Source organism: Salvelinus fontinalis, chromosome 1 (assembly GCF_029448725.1).
Source record: "Salvelinus fontinalis isolate EN_2023a chromosome 1, ASM2944872v1, whole genome shotgun sequence".
In the NCBI taxonomy this organism is placed as follows: Eukaryota; Metazoa; Chordata; class Actinopteri; order Salmoniformes; family Salmonidae; genus Salvelinus; species Salvelinus fontinalis.
In genome coordinates, this window is record NC_074665.1 from 50,247,343 (window position 1) to 50,272,165 (window position 24,823).

A 24,823-nucleotide genomic window follows, 5' to 3' on the forward strand; every position below is an offset into this window, starting at 1 on the left:
TGATAGCCCTCTTCTGTCCATCGGGGGACCCCCGCTCCCACAGGGTCGTGTTCCAGAGAGCGGCCCTTACTCAGCCGCCGGCCCTCCCTCCGCTCTCGCTCCCGTTGGTCCCGGTCCACAGACACCTGGGTGTGGAGTCTGGGATGACCCGGTCGACGCTCACCTCGACCTTTACTGTTCTGATCACCCGGCTTTCTCCTGGTGGGTGAGAGGAAGAGAGACAGAGGGAGAAATAATGAGGTGTATGTCAGTATAGAGTAATGTTTAAGTAGGTTTACAGGTGAACCATTTGTGTGTTTGTGGCTGGGGCTTACGGCGGCTCGCTGCGTGAGCGGAGGTCCATTCCTGGTGCCAGTCCTGGGTCACCGGGGCAGTTGGCGTCGTGGGGCCCCAGGGGGACCTGGGAGAGGGAACGGAGCTTCTCGTCACTGGGGTTCAGGCCACACATGGCCGGGTCACTGATGCCTGAGCCTAGACCTGGCTTCCCTGGACCTGAGAACCACTCCCCTGGCTTAGTGAGGATCTCCTGCTGCTTACGGCAGTTATTACACACCCACATAACCTGAAGAAACACAAATACATAGAGTTATTATATGGTTATTATACAGTTATCAACTGAATGAAGAGGTTATAATTGTTATTACAAACACATCACCTGGAGAAAGAGGTTATAACAAGGTTATTACACACAAATCAAGTGGAACGAAGAGGTTATAACAAGGTTATTACACACAAATCAACTGGAACGAAGAGGTTATAACAAGGTTATTACACACAAATCAACTGGAACGAAGAGGTTATAACAAGGTTATTACACACAAATCAAGTGGAACGAAGAGGTTATAACAAGGTTAATACACACACATCACCTGGAACGAAGAGGTTATAACAAGGTTATTACACATACATCACCTGGAACGAAGAGGTTATAACAAGGTTATTACACACAAATCACCTGGAGGAAGAGGTTATAACAAGGTTATTACAAACACATCACCTGGAGAAAGAGGTTATAACAAGGTTATTACAAACAAATCAAGTGGAACGAAGAGGTTATAACAAGGTTATTACACACACATCACCTGGAACGAAGAGGTTATAACAAGGTTATTACACACACATCACCTGGAGGAAATATATACATACTGCGTTTGTTCGCTAAAGTCAAGAGAATCTACATACTTAAAGCACAAGTTGCTTTATTATTAGTTGGTTGCCAACCTATTTGGTACATATTGTATTGAATATCACGGGAGAACACAGTATTATTGTGTATTGTGAGTAGCTATTATTATCACAAGCAATTAAGATAAGCACTGAGCCAATTTGAACAGTGACAGACTAACTGTGAAATTCAGCATCACAGGAAAACAATGGCTTAGAACAGACAAGGGGGAATCATGCACCCTAAGGAGTATACTGCTGCCAGTATAACAGTGTGGACGAGAGGGCTTTTATGATTAAAAGAATAATATGGCATAACAATATGGCATCTATTCTAATAAACAGTTTGGCTTACATTCTTACAGCAAAACCACAGCTCCGACTTTACTGATAGCTACTTTATTGAGGAAAAATGTACCTACTATGACTGTGATATGTGGTTGTCTCACCAACCTATCTTAAGATGAACGCACTAACTGAGAGTCACTCCGGATAACCTGTTGAGGATGGGGGCGCTGTTGAGACTATTTATGCTAATCGGGTAATTTTTGAAACGGCTTCCCACAAAATCCTTGATCGTACAATATGCATATTATTATTATTATTGGATAGAAAACAGTCTATAGTTTCTATAGGAGTTTAAATTTTGTCTCTAAGTGGAACAGAGCCCATTCTACAGCAATTTCCCTGACATGGAGTCAGATTTCAGAAATGTTGGCCACTGTTCTGGAGTCAGTTAAAAGGGCACTGTTATTGCTATGACTATACAGACACTGCTTACGTCTTCCCCTGGATGCCTTTACGTGATGACGATTTCAATTGTGTCGATTGCGCGTTCACAGGCACTACAAATGAAAAAACCCTGAGGCTAGTCATTCTTTTGGAGCTGCGTCATGCGCCTAGAGGACACCGGCCCGCACCTGTTCCAAGCATTAGTGAAGGGAGTAATATTACTCGGGTCATGTTTCTACTCGTTATGGGAGTTAAAAACATCATAAGGTAGTTAATTTAAAGCGTTTTATAGCAATTTATATCCGTTTAGTGCGATTTTGGGACATTTATTTCTTTAACGCTGTGAATAGCTGGGCACGCTTTCAGTTCATCCCGAACGCAGTTGGCATTTCCACATGGCAAGAGGACAGCTTTCCACCAAAAGACGATTACTCCCAAGAAAGGATCCTTTGCCCAAGATACTGATGGAAGAACAGCTCAAAGTAGGACATTTTTATTATGATAAATCGTGTTTCTGTCGAAACATTTTAGTGGCTTAGGACGCCATGTTTTTTGACGTAGCTTCGCTTGGCGCAAACTGTATTGAAAAGTAAGGATAAATTAAAAAATGTAATTCCGCAATTGTATTAAGAATTAAATTGTCTATCAATCCCTGTCCACCCTATATTTTTTAGTCACGTTTATGAGTATTTATGTATAAGAGTAGATCACTGTCTAAGTGGCGCAAGGACATTTTCTGACCAGCTGAGCTACATTTCACATTGTCTAACCATGATTTTGGTGGCTAAATATAAACATTTTCGATCAAACTCTATATGGATTGTGTAATATGATGTTACAGGAGTGTCATCTGAAGAATTCTGAGAAGGTTAGTGAAAAAATTAATATATTTTTGGCGATGTTGACGTTATCGCTCACTTGGCTAGAATCAATGCTGGGCTGCTATGTGCTATGTGCTATGCTAATATAACGATTTATTGTGTTTTCGCTGTAAGACACTTAGAAAATCTGAAATATTGTCTGTATTCACAGGATCTGTGTCTTTCGATTCGTGTATGCTGTGTATTTTTACGAAATGTTTGATGATTAGTAAGTAGGTAAACACGTTGCTCTAAGTAGTTTTTCTATTCCATTTGTGACGGTGGGTGCAATTGTAACCTATGCCATCTACCTGAAATATGCACTTTTTTCTAACAAAACCTATCCCATACCATAAATATGTTATCAGACTGTCATCTGATGAGTTTTTTTGTTGGTTAGGGGCTATAAATATCTTAGTTTAGCCGAATTGGTGATGGCTACTGGTGTTGGTGGACAAATAAAAGATGGTGGATTATGCTAATGTGTTTTTAGGTAATAGATGTACATCTTTACATATTGTGTCTTCCCTGTAAAACATTTTAAAAATCGGACATGTTGACTGGATTCACAAGATCTGTGTCTTTCATTAGCTGTATTGGACTTTAATGTGTGAAAGTTAAATATTTTAAAAAAATATTTTTTTTGAATTTCGCGGCACTGGTTTTTCAGTGGGGGGGGGGGGGGTGTGCCGCTAGCGGCACGCTGATCCTAGACAGGATAAGAGTGTCTGCTAAATGACTCAAAAGTCAAATGTAAAACTATAAATACATCTTCTAAACCTGAAGGTGTAAAGGAACACACATACAGTGTTGCCTATTTCTGAGCTGAGTGTAGGGAAGAGGGGATGTAGAAAGAAAATGAGAGAAGGAAAATAGGGAAAGAGAAATGTAAACAAGGGGAAAGAGGACCACAAGACAGAGAAGGGGAGAGATGAGGGGAGGGACGAGAGCGAGGGGAGAGAGGGAGACCATTTACTCTGGCCACCGGGGTTATCATTATTCCATAAGCGTCCCCGATGGCTCCTTAAAGAGAACTAAAATAAAACACCTTGGCATATTCCACATTCCCCCTCTCTCTTCCCCTCTCTCTTCCCCTCTCTCTTCCCCTCTCTCTCCCCCTCTCTCTCTCCCTCTCTCTCCCCCCTCTCTCTCCCCCTCTCTCTCCCTCTCTCTCCCCCTCTCTCTTCCCCCTCTCTTTCCCCCTCTCTCTTCCCCTCTCTCTCATTCTCTCCCCCTCTCTCTTCCCCTCTCTCTCCCCCTCTCTCTTCCCCTCTCTCTCCTTCTCTCCCCCTCTCTACTCCTCCAGATTGCTTTTGATTAAAGCCGAGGAGAAAACAGCTTCACACCAACGCAGCTATATTTATCCTACCATCCGCCCAGTACCATCAGGGAAGAGGAAAGGCAGGCGCACACACACACACACACACACACACACACACACACACACACACACACACAGGAAAAAGCCAACAACTCCCCCAATGGAGCAGTGCTTTGCAGAAGATATTCACCAGCCCACCGATCCCTGCTGCCAGACCAAAGCAACCGATTCCTGCCAGCACCAAGCACTGATCTCCCGCCCTGCCTGCTGCTGCTGCTCCATAGTGCCAGAACACACACACACACACACACACACACACACACACACACACACACACACACACACACACACACACACACACACACACACACACACACACACACACACACACACACACACACACACACACACACACACATATACACACTCCCTGACGAGGCAGCTCTCCAACAGAACGCACTCTCCATGAACGCACAGTCGCATATGCCTCCCGCCATCGCCATTGCCGCCGTCCTAGTTTATCACACGACAGCCAGCTTTGCTAGACAGCTATAGCGGCACTGATCATTCCCAGTTGAATGTCTGTGGGTGACTTTCATAAGTCACCTGTGTACAGTGCTTAGTATCGTCTATAGTACATGATTAGAATGCTATAAGCAATCATAACAGTTCATGACTACTTAGAAGAGCTCAAATGTGTAAGTGCCTTTGTGTTGTCCTCTTGCTCTCTCTCCCTCTCTCTCGCTCTCTCATTTCAATTCAAAGGCTCTAGTGGCATGGTAAACATGTTTACATTGCCCAAGCAAGTGAATTAGATAATAAACAAAAGTGAAATAAACAATACAGAATGAACAGTAAACATCACACTCACAAACATTCCAAAGGAATAGAGACATTTCAAATGTCAAAAGGCTATATACAGTGTTGTAACGATGTGCAAATAGTTAATAGTACAAAAGAGGAAATAAAAAAACATATATGGGTTGTATTTACAATGGTGTTTTTTCTTCACTGGTTGCCCTTTTCTTGTGGCAACAGGTCATACACCCTTCTGCTGTGATGGCACACTGTGGTATTTCACCCAATAGATATGAGAGTTTATTACAATTGGATTTGTGGGTCTGTGTAATCTGAGGGAAATATTTGTCTCTAATATGGTCATACATTTGGCAGGAGGTTAGGAAGTGCAGCTCAGTTTCCACATTTTTGTGGGCAGTGTGCACATAGACCTGGCTCTCAAGAGAAGACAGGCTATCTACGGGCGGCCTCTCTCAATAGCAAGGCTATGCTCTCTTACTTTCCATCTCTCTCTCTTACTTTCCATCTCTCCCTCTTGTTTTCCATCTTCTGTCAGTATAAACAACCACTCCAATACCAAACAACGTGTTCCATTTCAAAACCCCAGTCAGACACAGCATGTGACACATAACATCTGACACCAAACACAGTTTTACTACTACAGACTAACACACACACACACACACAGAGTGAGTGAGTGAGTGAGTGAGTGAGTGAGTGAGTGAGTGAGTGAGTGAGTGAGTGAGTGAGTGAGAAAGAAATACCACAGTGAGTTGGGTGAAATACCAGAGTGAGTTGGGTGAAATACCACAGTGAGTTGGGTGAAATACCACAGTGAGTTGGGTGAAATACCACAGTGAGTTGGGTGAAATATCACAGTGTGAATCACAGCAGCATTTCGTGTGACCTGTTGCCACAATAAAAGGGCAACCAGTGAAGTACAAACAAACACCATTGTAAATACAACCCATATTTATGTTTATTTATTTTCCCTTTTGTACTTTATTCTTTTGGAACTTTTGTGAGTGTAATGTTGACTGTTCATTTGTATAGTTTATTTTACTTTTGTTTATTATCGACTTCACTTGCTTTGGCAATGTTAACATATGTTTCCAATGCCAATAAAGCCCTTAAATTGAAATTGAATTGAATTTGAGAGAGAGAGAGAGAGAGAGAGAGAGAGAGACAAAAGTACAGAGTCACAATACAAAACCCTAACAATCTAAATCTTAACCATCCGTTTGGCCAACATTGAAAATGCTCATGCACTATTTTGCCTCACACAGTGCAGAAGCACTCATCAAGGTCCAGATGACAACTTCTGACACCATTACAAATGAACAACATTTGAGAGGCAGTGCAGGACTCTAGGAACTTCTGTTTTCCCATGGGAGCCACGGATAATCCAGGAGTAATCCTGGTATTAGATCAGCCTCTGATAGGAGGCCGCCAGTCGGCTGGATGGAGTCACAGTCGGATAGATTGCAGCAAACACAAAGCCTTTTCACACACTCTCATTCCTAACAGCAACACGTCACATGACCAGAAGAAACCCTCAGAGACAGAGAGATTGAGACCAAGAGAGAGAGAGAGAGAGAGTGGGAAGCAGAATGTAATATGACCAGAAGAAACCCCCAGAGAGAGAGAGAGATAGAAAGAAAGAGAGAGAGAGAGAGAGAGAGAGAGAGAGAGAGAGAGAGAGAGAGAGAGAGAGAGAGAGAGAGAGAGAGAGAGAGAGAGAGAGAGAGAGAGAGAGAGAGAGAGATTGGCTTCACCACAGATCACGTTTATTTTTTCGTGAGCATACATATTTCATTACATTATTCAGTGGATGTGTTTTGGTTGTTCACTGCGCGCGTGGTGTGACTGCATTGAGTGTGTGTGTGTGAAATAACAATGAATAGTGCTGAAATCTTTCAGCTGCTATTGTATCGCTGCTGGTTCCTGGAGAGACTAACCCGCTGTGTAACCATAGTTACCGCATGTTATAACATTCCACTGTGGGAATCCCCGTTCTCTGTTTTCAGGTATGTGTCAACTAAAGGTCTCTGTAGTGGAACAGCAGAGTAGTGTTCTATGAAAGAGATTGCTCATTGAAAAACAGCGCCACCAACTGATGGACTCTGAAAAGGAAGGTGCCGGTTTAGATCTGGGACAATCACTCCCTTATCACTGAGTACCCGGTTAGAGGCACAATGACGATCAGGACACGGACTCAAGTTAAACCCTTTTATTGCCTCAGACATACACAGCTTCATGGTGTAGTTGAATGAATGGTTTATCATCATCGACGCGTTCACATCACACCAGGGAGGTTCAGAGTTTAGAATCCTTCGGGAGAAAAGAGCCGATAGAAATGTACAGTTGCCGTAGAGTAACTCCTTTCACTGGAAAAATGAAACTGACTTCTGACCCCGGGATGGGGTGGCTGATATCAGTTCTTGCCTAAAGTTCCTATTGGCTCAAGGCCAAGGTGGGCAAGGTCAAGGGGGATGATTGGCAGGTCAAGGATCCCATGAGAGGTCAGAGGTGTGACCTGTAAACAGACACTTCCCACCTCCAAGGCAGAGTATCCTTCCCACTGCAGCAGACTTAAATCGAAGCAACTCTAGTGCAGGGGAAGAGGGTTCTTTAACACTTATAGCTACATGCATAGCTACAACATCCAGATACAAGCAGAAATGGAAGAACCAAATTAACCTGTGTTGTCTTTATTGTTCGGCATTTGCGATGGTAAAGGTTTCGCATGATCATGTGATGTCAACATGTGGGTTTTTTCCTCGAATAATGATCCTTCAAATAATCCAAGATTAGTGAAAGATTATTTCCAAGCGCGACGATAGAAACTTAAAGCCAAATACTGACTGGATTCCTAAAGTTGAGAGTAGGAAAAGAAAAGTACAACCTCTGGATGACTGGATTCATAGGGGTTGTGACGAAGCTCAAAGACAAATGGCTGACTGGTAAATGACTGGTTTCCCCCTAGAGGGGTGTCTCAGACCCCCGAGGGGGCGGGGTATCAGTGACTAACTCGTTATCACACAAATGATCAGCTACAACATTTGGCTGCATCATAATTAACATCCAATCAAGGAGTGATCACTCTGACATCAGAGCCTCTGGGTGGGGCTGTGGGGAACTGGGAGGAAGGTTTTTGTTCTAGCCCAGCACTAACACACCTGATTAAGCAACTACTCGCCAAGCCCTCAAATAGTTGAATCAGAAATGTGCACGCCCTGGATTGAGAAACCCTGCTCTAGCCTTCCCAGCAGGCCCCTGCACCATTTATATGATGCACTGTGCTATAATGTAACGGGCTATGATCTTGTCTCCATTGACTAGTGCGAAGAGGACAGGCAAAAGGACCATGAGTAGTGAGTCACTGCTGTCAGTGTCTCCTCACAGGTGAAATGGATGATGTATTGAGGAGGCAACATCAATGCACTACCCATAATTCAGCAGGCTATAAATCTTAGGTCAGGATGAAAGAGTGTCCCGCAAAGGAGATTAGTGTCCATTGGGGTTAATGAGAATGTATATCATCACACCCAGACACCCTCCTCAGTCACACACACACACGTGCACACACGCATGCAAGCACACGCAAACACACGCGGAAAAATGTAATGTTACCCACCAAGACACATGCCCACATACACACAGAACATACACACACTGTCACAGTAAACGAAGACCCCAGTTATATCACACGCAGACCCATCCACATAGAAACACATACACACAGTCAATAGTGTAAATAATTTACTTTGAGTCCTCAATAGATCTATGAATGTGAGTGTGTGTAATATATAATACATGTAAATATAGAATATATGGGACAGGTCTTGACTCACTCACACTGGGAGTGTGTTTATGTTTCATTGTGCCCTCACACACACACACACACACTATCTCTACAGTGCCCCTTTACTACTGTAATGCATTGGAGGAGAGTAAGTCTACTGTACTTCTACCTTTCTCCACTAGATGTCTCTGTGCTGCACTTGTGGGGGGGGAGGGGCACAACATTGTCCTTAGATAAGTGTGTAGGGGCCCCCTCCTCAGTGGGCTGGTTCTAGTTTTGTGTCCTTCAAGAAAGTATGAGTAGGCTTTCTCAACCAATCTGTTTGTATAATTGATCAAATTTGGGTTCATTTTAATTGATCCAAAATATACAGGTTCTTTGCGGTTCATTTTATATAACATGTGAAACATAGGCTTCATAAAAGGTGATGTGGGTAGGGTAGGTAATGATATGTTTTGTATCTTATATGTTTGAAAGAAAAGTAGGATACTGAGAGATAGCTCTGTGTCGTGTCCCAGTCAATGAGACATTTCCATGAGTTGAATGAACGGCAGAGCGGAGGGAGGCTAGAGACTGTGATCAATAGTAATCATGAGGTGCTGTTGATTTCAGGGGAGATGACACAACGCTGTGTGTTTCTGTTTCTCGGCCATTACCAAACTGCTGCAGGGAGAGACATTGGGTATACACACACTGAACGCTACCCTAAGAGAGTATCAAACAGGGATATGACTACATTGTCGCTATGATGAAATACTACTACACTGCCTGAAAAAATGTTAAACAGTCAGTTTTCTAGCCTAATCAACACATTTTAAAAACATAGCCTTGGATGTTACAATATGAAGGAAAGAGAAAGAGAGGGAAAGGGAAGGGGAGAGAGCGCTTTCTGTCTTGGAAGAGGAATCAGACTTCAAAAACAGTGTTTCTGTGAGAAACACTTGGCTTCAGCACAAACAGAGATTTTCACCATTAGATCTGCCATTAGTGTAGACAATGAGCACTGCTTATCATTAGCCATGACACATATGTGACTCATTTCAACTTGGCGTATGCCGTGCGTCACTACTTCAAAGGACAGGCATTTGAATGTAAAAATATATATTTTTATCGAAATTTGTTTTTTTTTGACAGAAATGCCTTCTGGAACATATGATCTTTCAAGTGCATTAAAAACAAACTTGTATGCCATCTGTAAATACAAATATTTTTTTTTAAATTACAAGCCCAGTTGGTTTAGCCACGGAAAAAGAGGGAACCTTCCCACTAGCTATGATTCGCTGACATAATGGATGGGCTGGACATGCTGAGAGATGAGTTTGGATTGGTCTGCAATGTAGCATCTTTCTGTCTATAACATGAGCTGCTCAGTATGTGTAGGTAATTGTTTCTAACAATGATATTTTGAATGACATCATGAAGAACTGCAAAAGTGTTGCTAATGCGCTTCACTTCATGGAGTTTTGAAGTCAGTGGAATGTGCCGTGGAAGCAGAGTATGATAGCTAAGGAGATTGAGAAAATTCTGGCGTTTGATTGCAAATATGCAGAGGGAGTTGAAAAGAGAACACATAGAAGGCTGTTGTATAAAAACCTGTCTCCGGATTACATCTTCAAACTAAGGGCAAGCATGACATCCGTGACAGAGAGGGAGATGCATTCATCCATGTATATGGGTAAGAGAGTCTAGCTAGCTACATATTCAGATATTTTATGTTTATAATTTTGTCAGAAAGTCATTTTCATTTTGTTTTCAAGTTAAAGCGTACTGTTAGCTAGCTAGATAGCTAATGTTAGCTGGCTGGCTTGCTAGCTAACATTACGTGTATGATCTGTGTAGTAATATTATTAGTTTCTCAGAGCCATTTGCATTGCTAGTTATAGCCTAATGTTAGCTAGCTAACATTGAACTTAGTTGGTTAGCTTTAGCTACATGCAGCTTCATGCAGTTTAGTAACGTTATGAGTTGCGATTATGGTTCATTGTTTAGCTAGCTAGCTACATGTCTAAACAAAAGACTTCACAATGCAAGTAACCATTTCACTGTACCGTTTACACCTTCTGTATCCTGTGCATGTGACCAATAAACTTTGATTTGATTTGATATAGTGTGTGTTTACTCGAGACAGTAATGTGAAAAACAACATGACCTGCACCAAAGTCAAATTTAGGATATAACATTAAGCTAACAAGACAGTGTCCAAGTTCTAAAAAATTCCGGTAGAATACTCTGCTTTTATTTTGTCACACTCACAACTGTAAGGTATTTTCTTTAATTAGCTTGCCATTAACTTGTAAATATGTTTATTTTCCTGTAATAATGAATGCAAATTAGCTAATGATAAGACATTGTCAGTTATATGATATTGTCATTGTTTGATCTGGCTAGCCAGTTAACTTAATGTTAGCTAGCTAGCTAACAAGCTACAAACTAACCAAAATATTGTTTAGAATGTTGCTTTTAGTTGCCTGGTTTGCTAGATTGACATATACTAAATACATTTTTAAACAGATGGGTTTATTGGTATTAAAATACACCAGTTATGCTATTTTGGACCTCCAAGCTTCTGATGTCATGAAGCCTGACATTTTTGTGTTTATACTTTTTCATAACGACAACGACAAGTTTGATGTCAAATGACAATAGAATGTTCATGATGTCACTGCGATAACTGTCTACAAACATGTCGATAGACGTAGTATAAAACAGACTTTAGTCTTGAAATCTTTGGTTGTTTAGTACACAACCATACTCACTCTGTTTAGCACATGGCCTCACGTGTGAATCCTTAAAGAGATGGGTGGGGCTAAGGCTTAAGAGGGTGTGAACGACGCTGAAATGGTGTAGACAAAGAGAGCACTCCAACAGGTGTACCAAAATATTCAAGGGACATTTTCTCAAAAGTGGAATATACAAGTTCATCAACTTTCAAAGCAGTATTACTTTCCCATTGTTCCTCAACTGTAGTGTATGATATACCATTTTCTAGCTCCGAGTCTCTTCTTTTATCCGATGTAAAAAACACCATTTAAATTTTTGCTACATAAGACCGAATCGAGCCTGGTCCGTCACATATGGGTTATGCAAGCTACAGTTTAAACAGTGGCCACATACTATAGGCCATACTTAAGGAATTAGCAACGTGCATGCCCCGCCCACCTGAGGATCTGCCTTTTTCAGCCATCTATTTCCTGTGTTTGAGGGGTACAACATCCACTTGTCACTTAAATCTCGCTGGATTGACTGCTTTCATTTTACTTCCATGACTCTTTCATACTCTTACTTGTGCCTGACATTTTTTCCCTTTAGCGCTACGACTACGGAAATGTTTGTAATGACCTGTCAAACACAACCCGGTAAAGGCAGAAATTGGCTCTATGGAATACATTGTTGTACCACTGAGTCGAAAATAATGCTTTGTCAGGGATTTAATGCACCTTCTCAACATTTACATCACAAGAAAGAGAAGAAGGGTAACTTTATTTTGACGGCTGTTCATTTTTTGTGGAATTGAAAAAAAGTAATAATTTATTAGAGTTAAAATGTTTACAAATTACATGCGCTGAAATGAAAGCAACTTCCAAAAATGGACACTCGGATTACAGTGATATTATCACTGATCTTGTAAACAATGTAAAGTATGTTTAGATGTAATCTAGAGCTAAGTGTGTTAACCTTTAATCCGAGGGCATCCTGCTACTGACACACTTGTTGAATTATGCAAGAGAACGTGACATTAACAGTAATTAATGATGCAGTCTAGACAGCGCAGGTGAGTGCAGGTAGGGTAGACAGAGCAAGTGTTTGGTGGTTGCAGCCTTGTCCCACATCTTTATCTTAATTTATTCATATATGCTAACACAGTTGGCACGTTTATGCAAATTTGCCATGTGTCATTTTACACAAAAAAATGTAAACACCTGATACTATATCAAAATGCATATACGAGTGCATTCAACAGTAGTAGTTATAATAATTATTTTTAAAACCTTTTAACAATTTTGATGACCGTTGCTAAGGGGATACGTAGTCTCAACACAGGGGATTTCTCTTTTTGGGTCTTCAAACAGATACAGAGGGCAGCATAGGTTAGAAATTGGGGTTATACAATCTATATGCAGGGTCCCCACAACTTCTAGTCAAGGCTATGTAGTCAATACATAGGGGCTGCACAGGTAATACACAGAGTTTACACATACTACTCAAGAAACAGACTCTTACTGCCAAAGCCTCATTAGAGTTAGTGGTGTTGTACAGTGTTATAGGGGGGGTTGGACTAGTGTCTACACTACTCTAATGCATTGTTGGAAGCCCAGAGCACCACTGAGCCAAGTACCAACAAAGTGTTAGTTTGGCAGCGCCACTGAGGGAAAGGGCCAAGGGCATGTAAGGTTTTAAACTCAACCTAAAAGTGTGAGTGCTGTAAGGTGTAAAAGGCATGCCTGGAGTAATACCTAATGGTGCAAGTGGTGTACTGTATGTTACTAGTGGTCTAGTGACAGTTAGTAGAGTACTATTGGTTGACACTGGAAGTGGTTCTACCTTCTTGCTGGCTACATATCTTAATGGGATAGTGCGAGATTTTGGCAAGTAAGCCCTTTTTCTACTTACCAAGAGGCAGACGAACACATGGATACCATTTTATGTCTCTGCATGCAGTTTGAAGGAAGTTCAAGGTTGTTTCGGCGAGCTGTTTCTTACTAGCGTTAGCACAATGACTGGAAGTCTATAGGTACAGCTAGCTTGCGCTAGAGGTTGACACAGGAGTGAAAATTCATTCCTGTCCCGTCTTGTCCTGTCAATTACTTTCCTGTACTATCCTGATCCCGCAACAGTTCTATAACCCCAGAACTTTCCTTTACCTTTCCAATAAAAATCACTCCCGTCCTGTCCTGTGCTCATTTTGCGCGCAGAAATATGTAGGTTATTGTGTTTGTTTAGGAAGTAAGCCGGTTGAAAAGGATTTCAATAATGCAATATGCGACTGTGATATGTGGTTGTCTTACCTATCTTAGTTAAATGCACTGACTGTAAGACTAAGTCGATCTGGATAAAAGAGCGCATTCTAAATGACCTAAATATAGATTGATTAAGCTGGAGGATGAGGACTGAGACCCCAGTCGGATGGTCTGCTCAGCATCCGCCTACAGCTGAGAACTGCGCACATAAACTCAGCAAAAAAATAAATGTCCCATTTTTAGGACCCTGTCTTTCAAAGATAATTCGTAAAATCAAAGTAACTTCACAGATCTTCATTGTAAAGGGTTTAAACACTGTTTCCCATGCTTGTTCAATGAACCATAAACAATTATTGAACATGCACCTGTGGAACGGTCGTTAAGGCACTAACAGCCAAGGTCACAGTTAAGAAAACTTAGGACACTAAAGAGGCCTTTCTACTGACTCTGAACAACACCAAAAGAAAGATGCCCAGGGTCCCTGCCCATCTGCGTGAACATGCCTTAGGCATGCTGCAAGGAAGCATGAGGACTGCAGATGTGGCCAGGGCAATAAATTGGCATGTCTGTACCGTGAGACGCCTACGACAGCGCTACAGGGAGACAGGATGAACAGCTGATTGTCCTTGCAGTGGCAGACCACGTGTAACAACACCTGCACAGGATCGGTACATTCAAACATCACACCTGCGGGACAGGTACAGGATGGCATCAACAACTGCCTGAGTTACACAGGAACGCACAATCCCTCCATCAGTGTTCAGACTGTCCGCAATAGGCTGAAAGAGGCTGGACTGAGGGCTTGTAGGCCTGTTGTAAGGCAGGTCCTCACCAGACATCACCGGCAACAACGTCGCCTATGGGCACAAACCCACCGTTGCTAGACCAGACAGGACTGGCATGAAGTGCTCTTCACTGACAAGTCGCGGTTTTGTCTCACCAGGGGTGATTGTCGGATTCGCGTTTATCGTCGAAGGAATGAGCGTTACACCGAGGCCTGTACTCTGGAGTGGGATCGATTTGGAGGTGGAGGGTCTGTCATGGTCTGGGACGTTGTGACACAGCATCATCGGACTGAGCTTGTTGTCATTGCAGGCAATCTCAATGCTGTGCGTTACAGGGAAGACATCCTCCTCCCTCATGTGATACCCTTCCTGCATGCTAATCCTTACATGACCCTCCAGCATGACAATGTTACTGCTCGTTCTGTGCGTGATTTCCTGCAAGACAGGAATGTCAGTGTTCTGCCATGGCCAGTGAAGAGCCCGGATCTCAATCCCATTGAGCACGTCTGGGACCTGTTGGATCGGAGGGTGAGGGCTAGGGCCATTCCCCCCCCAGAAATGTCCGGGAACTTGCAGGTGCCTTGTTGGAAGAGTGGGGTAACATCTCACAGCAAGAACTGGCAAATCTGGTGCAGTCCATGAGGAGGAGATGCACTGCAGTACTTAATGCAGCTGGTGGCCACACCAGATACTGACTGTTACTTTTGATTTTGACCCCCCCCCCCCCCCCCCCCTTGTTCAGGGACACATTATTCAATTTCTATTAGTCACATGTCTGTGGAACTTGTTCAGTTTATGTCTCAGTTGTTGAATCTTGCTATGTTCATACAAATATTTACACATGTTAAGTTTGCTGAAAATAAACGCAGTTGACAGTGAGAGAACGTTTCTTTTTTGGCTGAGTTCATGAACATTTACAACACATTAACATTTACAACACATTAACATTCAAAACACATTAACATTCAAAACACATTAACATTCACAACACATTAACATTCACAACACATTAACATTCACAACACATTAACATTCACAACACATTAACATTAACAACTCATTAACATTTACACCACATTAACATTCATAACACATTAACATTAACAACACCACATTAACATTTACAACACATTAACATTTACAACACATTAACATTTACACCACATTAACATTTACACCACATTAACATTTACAACACATTAACATTTACAACACATTAACATTCACAACACATTAACATTTACACCACATTAACATTTACACCACATTAACATTTACACCACATTAACATTTACAACACATTAACATTTACAACACATTAACATTCACAACACATTAACATTTACACCACATTATCATTTACACCACATTAACATTTACACCACATTAACATTTACACCACATTAACATTTACAACACATTAACATTTACAACACATTAACATTTACAACACATTAACATTTACAACACATTAACATTCACAACACATTAACATTCACAACACATTAACATTCACAACACACTAACATTTACAACACTAACATTTACAACACTCACTTTAACATTTACTACATGAACATAATTATATATTTTTTAAACTTGAGTCGCAGTACTGCATAAGTATTTCACTCTTCACCTCAGATGGCACGGGTTCAGTTAAATATGCCAACAATTGGGCTTGACTGTAAAGTTGTTGGGAATAGAGCATCAGTTGTCCCGCTCTCCGGTTGGTGGCCTATTTGATTAAACTGCAGCATATTTTACAAGCAGTTGACTCCATCAAATTTAGCTAAAACATCGCTCTTTCTTTGGCTCTAATGTCAATGTTAGTGTTGGGTCCTTGGCTGCAACAAGACGTTGCAATTCCTCTATTAAAGGCTTCATCATTTAGCCTACCGATGTAGGTTAGGCTATAGTGACTGGCACGAACTGGAGATACTGTAAGCATGAGAGTGAGCCGGGGAAGGGGAAACATGACCTTTTTTTCCTTAGCTCCCACCAGCCTCCACTGATTTTTATTGAGCAAAACTATATTAGGCCTAGCCTACACAGTTGTTGTTTTTTTTATGAAATGCTCTACACATGAACAGGTACTGCCTGTTCCTGTGGACTGTTGATCCTGTTCCATCTTGTCCCGAACTTGACTCTAGAACTTGATAGCCAATCCTGCCAGAATCCTGCGGGAGCCCTGGTCCTGTGTTAACCTCTAGCTTGCGCTAACACTAGTTAGCAACTTTCTTCCAACTGCATGCAGAGACATAATAATACTATCCATGAGTTCATTTGACTCCGACTAAGTAGAAAAAGGGCTTGATTACCAAAATCTCACACTATCCCTTTAAGGTCTTAATGAGTCACATTCCTGCATCTACACCTCGGAGCTCTGTAATAAAGTCCGTGATACTGTCCAAATGCTGCAACAGTTCTGGGTGCAAATGGAGTTCACTAAACCACATACTGTATGTCTTCACAGAAAGAGGAAACACTCACCACTTTCTCCTCCTGTTGTCAGCATCCAGGTGCCATATGAGAGAGAAATAAACAGAGATGGAGGGAAATAGGGAAAGAGAGAAAAGGGGAGATGAGGACACATCTAGAAAATTGTTCAAACCTGCTTGAGAGCACACACCTTATGGTGACAGAGGTGTTTTCATCCAGAATGAGGTTATCCACAAACTTCCTCAACAGCAGCACAAGCCTGATTGATTATGAGTTGAGGTGGTGGAGGTGTGGGGGTGTGGGGGGGGGGCCTCAACAGGTAGGTAATCCCTGTTTAAAAGCCCCCCACAACTATCTCCCCTCTCTCACACACAGTGGCCTCTCCACACTGTGCTCATTAGGGCTACCTAATTAGAATGCATGATGTGTGTGTGGTGGGGGGTAATTAAATATCACACTGTGGGTGGCCGGGTGGGCTTCCTGCATGGAGCCCCCACAACTCCACTGTGTCTCTAGCCCCGGCCCGATCCCCGGGGGGAACACAGAGGTCCCCCTGCACCCAGTCCCTGTCGAATTCCAAATTAACCTTTACCAGCCTCTACCTGGGTAGCACACTGCTGCAGCCTACAACCCCCCCCCCCCCCCCCCCCCCAACACACACACACACACTCTACAGCTAATCTGGCCCAGCACCTTTCCTCCACCTGAGCACAAACACTTACACTACACATTGTCAGTGAAAGTGGAGTAAACAGGGGGCATGTGTTTGTGCGTGCACGTGCGTGTGTGTGTGTGTGTGTGTATACATTGCCTTACATTGTTGGAGCGCAGGGACACCCTCCCCCCGCAGCGGGCACAGAACTTGATCTGGCAGTAGGAGCAGAGGTTGCCACAGCCATCAGCGAATTTGGTCTTGTGGCAGATGCCACAGGTGGGCGCGTCGTCCCGATGCTGGCCCGTGGTGGTCTGCCGGCGCGTCTCCTCCCCCACCCGCCGCACCGTCTCCCTGTAGCTGGATAACTGCTGCTGGATACCTCTGAGAGAACAGGAGGGGAGGAAAGGTGCACAGGTAGCTAACGTTACACACTTTAAGACCTTAAAGCATTTGAAGCATTAGTTCTCCCAGCATGCATTGTCTTCACACATCTTTACATAATCGGATGAAAACCTGGTAACTTCATTTTTGCCAAAATGTAATCAAAATCGATTCCGAAGTTTCATAATTATATGTTCGTTAATGGGACAATAAGGCAGTTTTTTTCCATTTCCTGAAAAGTTCCCGGTTTTGGAGAATCCGACCGTGACTATATGATACAGTATGTACATATTGCATGACATATAATAAAGACTTAATACAGATAACAGACGTTTAAAAAGTATATGAATCTGTCAGCGCACTGCACACAGAGCACCCTGTTTGATTTCCTTCTAACATTCTGTCTGTCTCGCAACTGCGCCCACCTGACACTGCTGAACCAGACCAAAGTATGAGACGGTATGCAACACGTTACACTATAGATGCATTTATATGGGATCTTGTAAACCGCCATTGGGAATGCTTATAGTATTGTTAGTAAGACATATTACCACCTATGTGTGTTTTATGAATGCATCTGTATGTCATTTATAAATGCTGTTAATATGAGCTATTTTCAAATGCTTATAGTCAAGGTACATTTGTTGTAACGTGATAATAGGCAGTATACAGATGTAGATAAAGTACATACATAATCAATTATAAACACATTTAGTCAGAAACAAATACAGAGCAGAGAGTAGCTTCCAAAATACTGTAACATTCAAATACTATAGGTCGAGTTAGATGTATTATCTTTACTTACAGACAGGGTGTCAATGGTGTAGCCTCCTCCCCCATAAAACCAGCCTTAAAAACTGCAATTCCCAAGAGGACAGGAGGTCACAAACAACTGACTGCATCAAACATCCAAAAGGCCTTAGGCTAAATATCCACATTCTTCACTCTACTACTGGTGTCACAAAACAAACTATTCCCCTATCATACCTTCAAACACATCCTCCTCCCTGGACTATCCCACCAACAGTGACATCCCTGTATTCCTGTATCTTATCCCTGTAAATACACACACTTCAACACACACTCACTCACACTTACACACACACACACACGCACTCGCACTTACACACACACACACACACACAAACATACAAAACCACTTCCCATCCCATGCCGTCTTCCTCGCAGTGCCTCGCAGTGCCTAATCTCTGGTATCTATTGGCCCTAAAGGTCAGACAGGGGTCACCTGCTGCTTTGTCTCCTCAGGGTTCATATCCTCAGCTCCATGACTCTCACGTAATCACACTGTCACAAGCCCCGTTTCCAATACTTAGGCCCGGTTTGAATAATTTATAAATGCATCCTTCCTTACTCCCCTCTGAGGTAACCCCCGCTTAAACGCAGTTGAATAGGTGAGAGTATGGATTCATAACATTCCTTTCACCAATCAATTACGGGAAGGAGATGAGTGAAGGAAGCTATCTCCAACTATTGGACTCAAGCCGACTCAACTACTCGGGCGAACTCTCTCGCTCAGCTGGGTAAACTTTCAACTTAAATCTCCATTAGCTTGTGCAACACTGTTGAATGTTTTTGAGCGATACATGAAAAACATCTTGAAGAGTGAACAGAGAGGAAGAGAGAGAAGTAGAGCGAGAAATGTGTATTTATGAGGTGATCTGAGAGAGCGCTCATCTTTCAAGATTCAGGAGAGACTGTCTGACAGGTGCTCATTAAGAAAAGCTAGAAAACACAGATGCATAAATGAGATACAAGGTTAAACCAAAGTGAGCCCACGCTTTACTTCTACCAGAACAAACACACACAAATGAACACAAAGACACACATGCACACAACGCAAACAGAGAGACACACACACACTTCCCTTTGCGTCACACCATTCAGAACTTTCTCTCTTTTAAGAAATAAAAAGAATCCCTTTGTGAAATGCAAATTAGTCCAAGTGTGTTTTTAAACAAATCGGGCCAACAATTCAATCTGGGGAAACAACATTAGCATAAAGCATCACATATAATAATTAAGCCATGCAACACTAGAGAGTTTGCTGAGACTCTAGGACTACTGTAGCTACAACAAAGTGTACTGTACAGCACTGTATGCACACCTGTAAACACACACAGCAAATAGGCATACTGAGAATGGAGATTTCAGATGGGCTTACTTGGGGGATATGTTCATGTAGGTGGCAAGATCTATCTCGTTGCCTCGAGAATGAATGAGAGTGAATGGTGTGGCTGTTCATACAGTCCTGTGCAGTGGAGCTCGCTCATTTCCCCAGTCCTCTCCAACGGAGGGGGAGGGAGTCAAAGAAAGCCTTTAGAAGGCATGACATGATGTGACAGACGTGAAAAGCCAGTAGTATCTCAGCCACCGAACAAGGACAAACGTCCCGCGGACACACACACACGCTGTCCCTCATTTCATCAAGCCCTGGCAGGATGGCCCTGGTCCCTATAAACAGTGCTAGTTGTAAATCCTCCAACACACATGTCGTGACGTTGTATTGGTTAATGTGACGACTGTTGCTCATCGAATGATTAAAGGTTTCTAATTGCGTGATTAGATGAATCAAGCAATTATTAACTCATTAACCTGGGGCACCATGGGAAAATTAGTTTTATTGAGTTTCTATTTCCCAAATTAACTCAAAGAATATCAGAATATCGATTTTACAACAGTCACTAATTAATCAGTTTCCTCTACAATCTCATTCTGAACGTCGCATAATCCGGGAATCTGCACGGACCCGGGTCCCACCAATGAGTTCGCACCACACCAATCTTAGTTGATTATTAATTTACTAGAAAGCTAAAATGATGATAAAATATACACATACACAAAACACAGTCTAGGCTATTGATTAGAACTTAGTATAACGGGCCAACACACTATGGCGCGTGTTACCCAAAATGGGGATTTAAAAGAGAGAGAAAAATAGAAAATACATAAGAGAAATATACATTTGGGTGCATTTGTCAGCTATGCTTATCTTAACCCTAGCCTTGCCCCGAAATGCCGCTCTTATGGGTCAGAATATAATGATGTAATTACTTGTGGGAGGTCTCAGATGGGACGCTCCGCGTGGGTCGTTTAGGCTGCTCAATGACGCACTTCTCCGGCGCAACTCTCTGGTTGTCCTCACGATGTCAGTGTCCTTTTGGCTTAGTGGTCTGATTCCTCGCCCTTGCTCTGGAAGGGGTTTTCTGAGGACAGACAGCTCTGTAGCTCAGAGCTCACAGCGTAGGAATGAAACAGTGTAGATACCACGATTCTATGGAGAGTGGAGGCTAGGTGGTCCGGCTTGAATTCACCCGCTTAGACACAGCTACTCATCCGTAGCTTGGGTAGAAAAAAAATATTTCTTTGTCTTCAACCTTGTGTTGCGTTTTGGGTTCGTTGACTTTTTAGACCTTGGCTGCAGCTTGGGTCACTTAGTCTAATATGTTAAAACTCACATGTCTTATACCCTCGGGTCAGAAGTGGGCGTAACCGCCTTTAGGGCAAATCTCTGGGCGAACCAAGTTATGAGACAAGGTCTAGATTTTACTCAAATCCAATTTTAGACAACTAACTTCACATTTCATCTTTACCAAAACATTCTCTTTGATTTGGACATTTTCCACACAACGTACAATGTATAAACATCAAGCATATCCTAGGAAAACTCTTAAAGTTACAATGTTTTCGTAATAACGTCATCTATTAACCTTTAATAACAAAACAAAAATTACGTCAATTTTCATATTCCATATATCTTCATGACCACCATTGTGGCTGACGGAAACCATTGTTCCAAAGTCCCTTTATTGCATGTTTATTGTTTTGAGGCTGGTTCTCAATAGTGAGAGGACAAAGGAATTGTGTCTGTGGCCTAAGATTTACCATGGGCGTGAGGGGGTCATAAAACCCCCACATCTTCAGCCCCCTAGATCTCTCCTCCTTCTGTTGGGGGTGAGAGATAATCTGTAGGGTTGTGGTCTCCTGTCACCTGAAGTGATCAGGACAGTCATGACACACACATGAAAGCATGCACATACAGTACGCACTCCCACGATGTCCCAGAGGATCAATGGGTTTGTGTGATTTATCTCTAACATGTGGGAAACACGTATGATAGGACTGTGCAGCTCAATTATCAATGAACCTACCAGGTACAACTACAAATCCGTAAACACGGGCACTCTCATAGATGTCATCCTAACAAACTCGCCCTCCAAATACACCTCTGCTGTTTTCAATCAAGGTCTCAGAAATCACTGCCTCATTGCCTGCATCCGTAATGGGTCTGCGACCAAACGACCACCCCTCATCACTGTCAAGCGCTTCCTAAAACACTTCTGCGAGCAGGCCTTTCTAATCGACCTGGCCGGGGTATCCTGGAATGACATTGACCTCGTCCCATCAGTAGATGATGCCTGGCTATTCTTTAAAAGTGCCTTCCTCACCATCTAAAATAAGCAAGCCCCATTCAGAAAATGTAGAACTGGGAATAGATATAGTCATTGGTTCACTCCAGACCTGTCTGCCCTTGACCAGCACAAAAACATCCTGTGGCGTTCTGCATTAGCATCAAATAGCCCCCGTGATAGGCAACTTTTCAGGGAATTTAGGAACAAATATACACACGCAGTTAGGAAAGCTAAGGCTAGCTTTTTAAAACAGAAATGTGCATCCTGTAGTACAAACTCAAAAAAGTTCTGGGACACTGTAAAGTCCATGGAGAATAAGAGCACCTTCTCCAAGCTGCCTACTGCTCTGAGGCTAGGAAACACTGTCACCACCGATAAATACACTATAATTGAGAATTTCAACAAGCATTTCTCTACGGCTGGCCATGCTTTCCACCTGGCTACCCCTACCCTGGTCAACTGCCCGGCACCGTCCACAGCAACCCGCCAAAGCCCCCACCATTTCTCCTTCACCCAAATCCAGATAGCTGATGTTCTGAAAGAGCTGCAAAATCTGGACCCCTACAAATCAGCCTGGCTAGACAATCTGGACCCTCTCTTTCAAAAATTGTTGCAACCCCTATTACTAGCCTGTTCAAACTCTTTTGTATCGTCTGAGATTCCCAAAGATTGGAAAGCTGCCGCGGTCATCCCCCTCTTCAAAGGGGGTGACACTCTAGACCCAAACTGCTACAGACCTATATCTATTCTACCCTGTCTTTCTAAGGTCTTCGAAAGCCAAGTTAACAAACAGATTACCGACCATTTCGAATCCCACCGTACCTTGTCCGCTATGCATTCTGGTTTCAGAGCTTGTCATGGGTGCACCTCAGCCACGCTCAAGGTCCTAAACGACATCATAACCGCCATTGATAAGAGACATTACTGTGCAGCCGTATTCATCGACCTGGCCAATGCTTTCAACTCTGTCAATCACCACATTCTTATTGGCAGACTCGACAGCCTTGGTTTCACAAATGACTGCCTCGCCTGGTTTACCAACTACTTCTCTGATAGAGTTCAGTGTGTCAAATCGGAGAGCCTGTTGTCCGGAACTCTGGCAGTCTCTATGGGGGTGCCACAGTGTTCAATACTCTCTTCTCTGTATACATCAATGATGTTGCTCTTGCTGCTGGTGATTCTCTAATAACCCTCTACGCAGACAACACCATTCTGTATACTTCTGGCCCCTCTTTGGACACTGTGTTAACTAACCTACAGATGAGCTTCAATGCCATACAACTCTCCTTCCGTGGCCTTCAACTGCTCTTAAACGCAAGTAAAACTAAATGCATGCTATTCAACTGATCACTGCCCGCACCTGCTCGCCCGTATAGCATCACTACTCTGGACGGTTCTGACTTAGAATACGTGGACAACTACAAATACCTAGGTGTCTGGTTAGACTGTAAACTCTCCTTCCAGACTCACATTAAGCATCTCCAATCCAAACTTAAATCTAGAATTGGCTTCCCATATCGCAACAAAGCATCCTTCACTCATGCTGCCAAACATACCCTTGTAAAACTGACCATCCTACCGATCCTCGACTTCAGTGATGTCATCTATAATATAGCCTCCAACACTCTACTCAACAAACTGGATGCAGTCTATCACAGTGCCATCCGTTTTGTCACCAAAGCCCCATACACTACCCACCATTGCGACCTGTACGCTCTCGTTGGTTGGCCCTCGCTTCATACTCGTCGCCAAACCCACTGGCTACAGGTTATCTACAAGTCTCTGCTAGGTAAAGCCCCGCCTTATCTCAGCTCACTGGTCACCATAGCAGCACCCACTCGTAGCACGTGCTCCAGCAGGTATATCTCACTGGTCACCCCCAATGCCAATTCCTCCTTTGGTCGTCTTTCCTTCCAGTTCTCTGCTGCCAATGACTGGAACGAACTGCAAAAATCTCTGAAGCTGGAAACACTTATCTCCCTCACTAGCTTTAAGCACCAGCTGTCAGAGCAGCTCACAGATTACTGCACCTGTACATAGCCCATCTATAATTTAGCCCAAACAACTACCTCTTCCCCTACTGTATTTCTTTATTTATTTTGCTCCTTTGCACCCCATTATTTATATTTCTACTTTGCACATTCTTCCACTGCAAATCTACCATTCCAGTGTTTTACTTGCTATATTATATTTACCTCGCCACCATGGCCTTTTTTTGCCTTTACCTCCTTTATCTCACCTCATTTGCTCACATTGTATATAGACTTATTTTTCTACTGTATTATTGACTGTATGTTTTGTTTATTCCATGTGTAACTCTGGTGTTGTTGTATGTGTCGAATTGCTATGCTTTATCATGGCCAGGTCGCAGTTGCAAATGAGAACTTGTTCTCAACTAGCCTACCTGGTTAAATAAAGGTTAAATAAAAATTAAAAATAAAAATGACTCAAATCTACCGCCAGTGTCCTGAGTCCAGAAACATCCCATCACACAT

General features: G+C 42.7%; 1 protein-coding gene across 21 annotated transcripts in view; it reads right to left on the reverse strand.

Annotated features, from left to right (window-relative positions):
• LOC129857108 (regulating synaptic membrane exocytosis protein 1-like) overlaps positions 1–24,823 on the reverse strand; it is a 75,307-nt gene that overhangs the window by 29,508 nt on the left and 20,976 nt on the right. For all 21 annotated transcript variants that reach the window (XM_055925081.1, XM_055925094.1, XM_055925113.1 and 18 more), the window contains exons 3-5: positions 17,679–17,898; positions 315–562; positions 1–198 (exon numbers count right to left, since the gene is read on the reverse strand). The exon at positions 1–198 is cut by the window's left edge and continues 500 nt beyond it. In XM_055925081.1, the coding sequence (XP_055781056.1) occupies positions 1–198; positions 315–562; positions 17,679–17,898 (666 nt within the window). The remainder of the gene's footprint in view (positions 199–314; positions 563–17,678; positions 17,899–24,823) is intronic.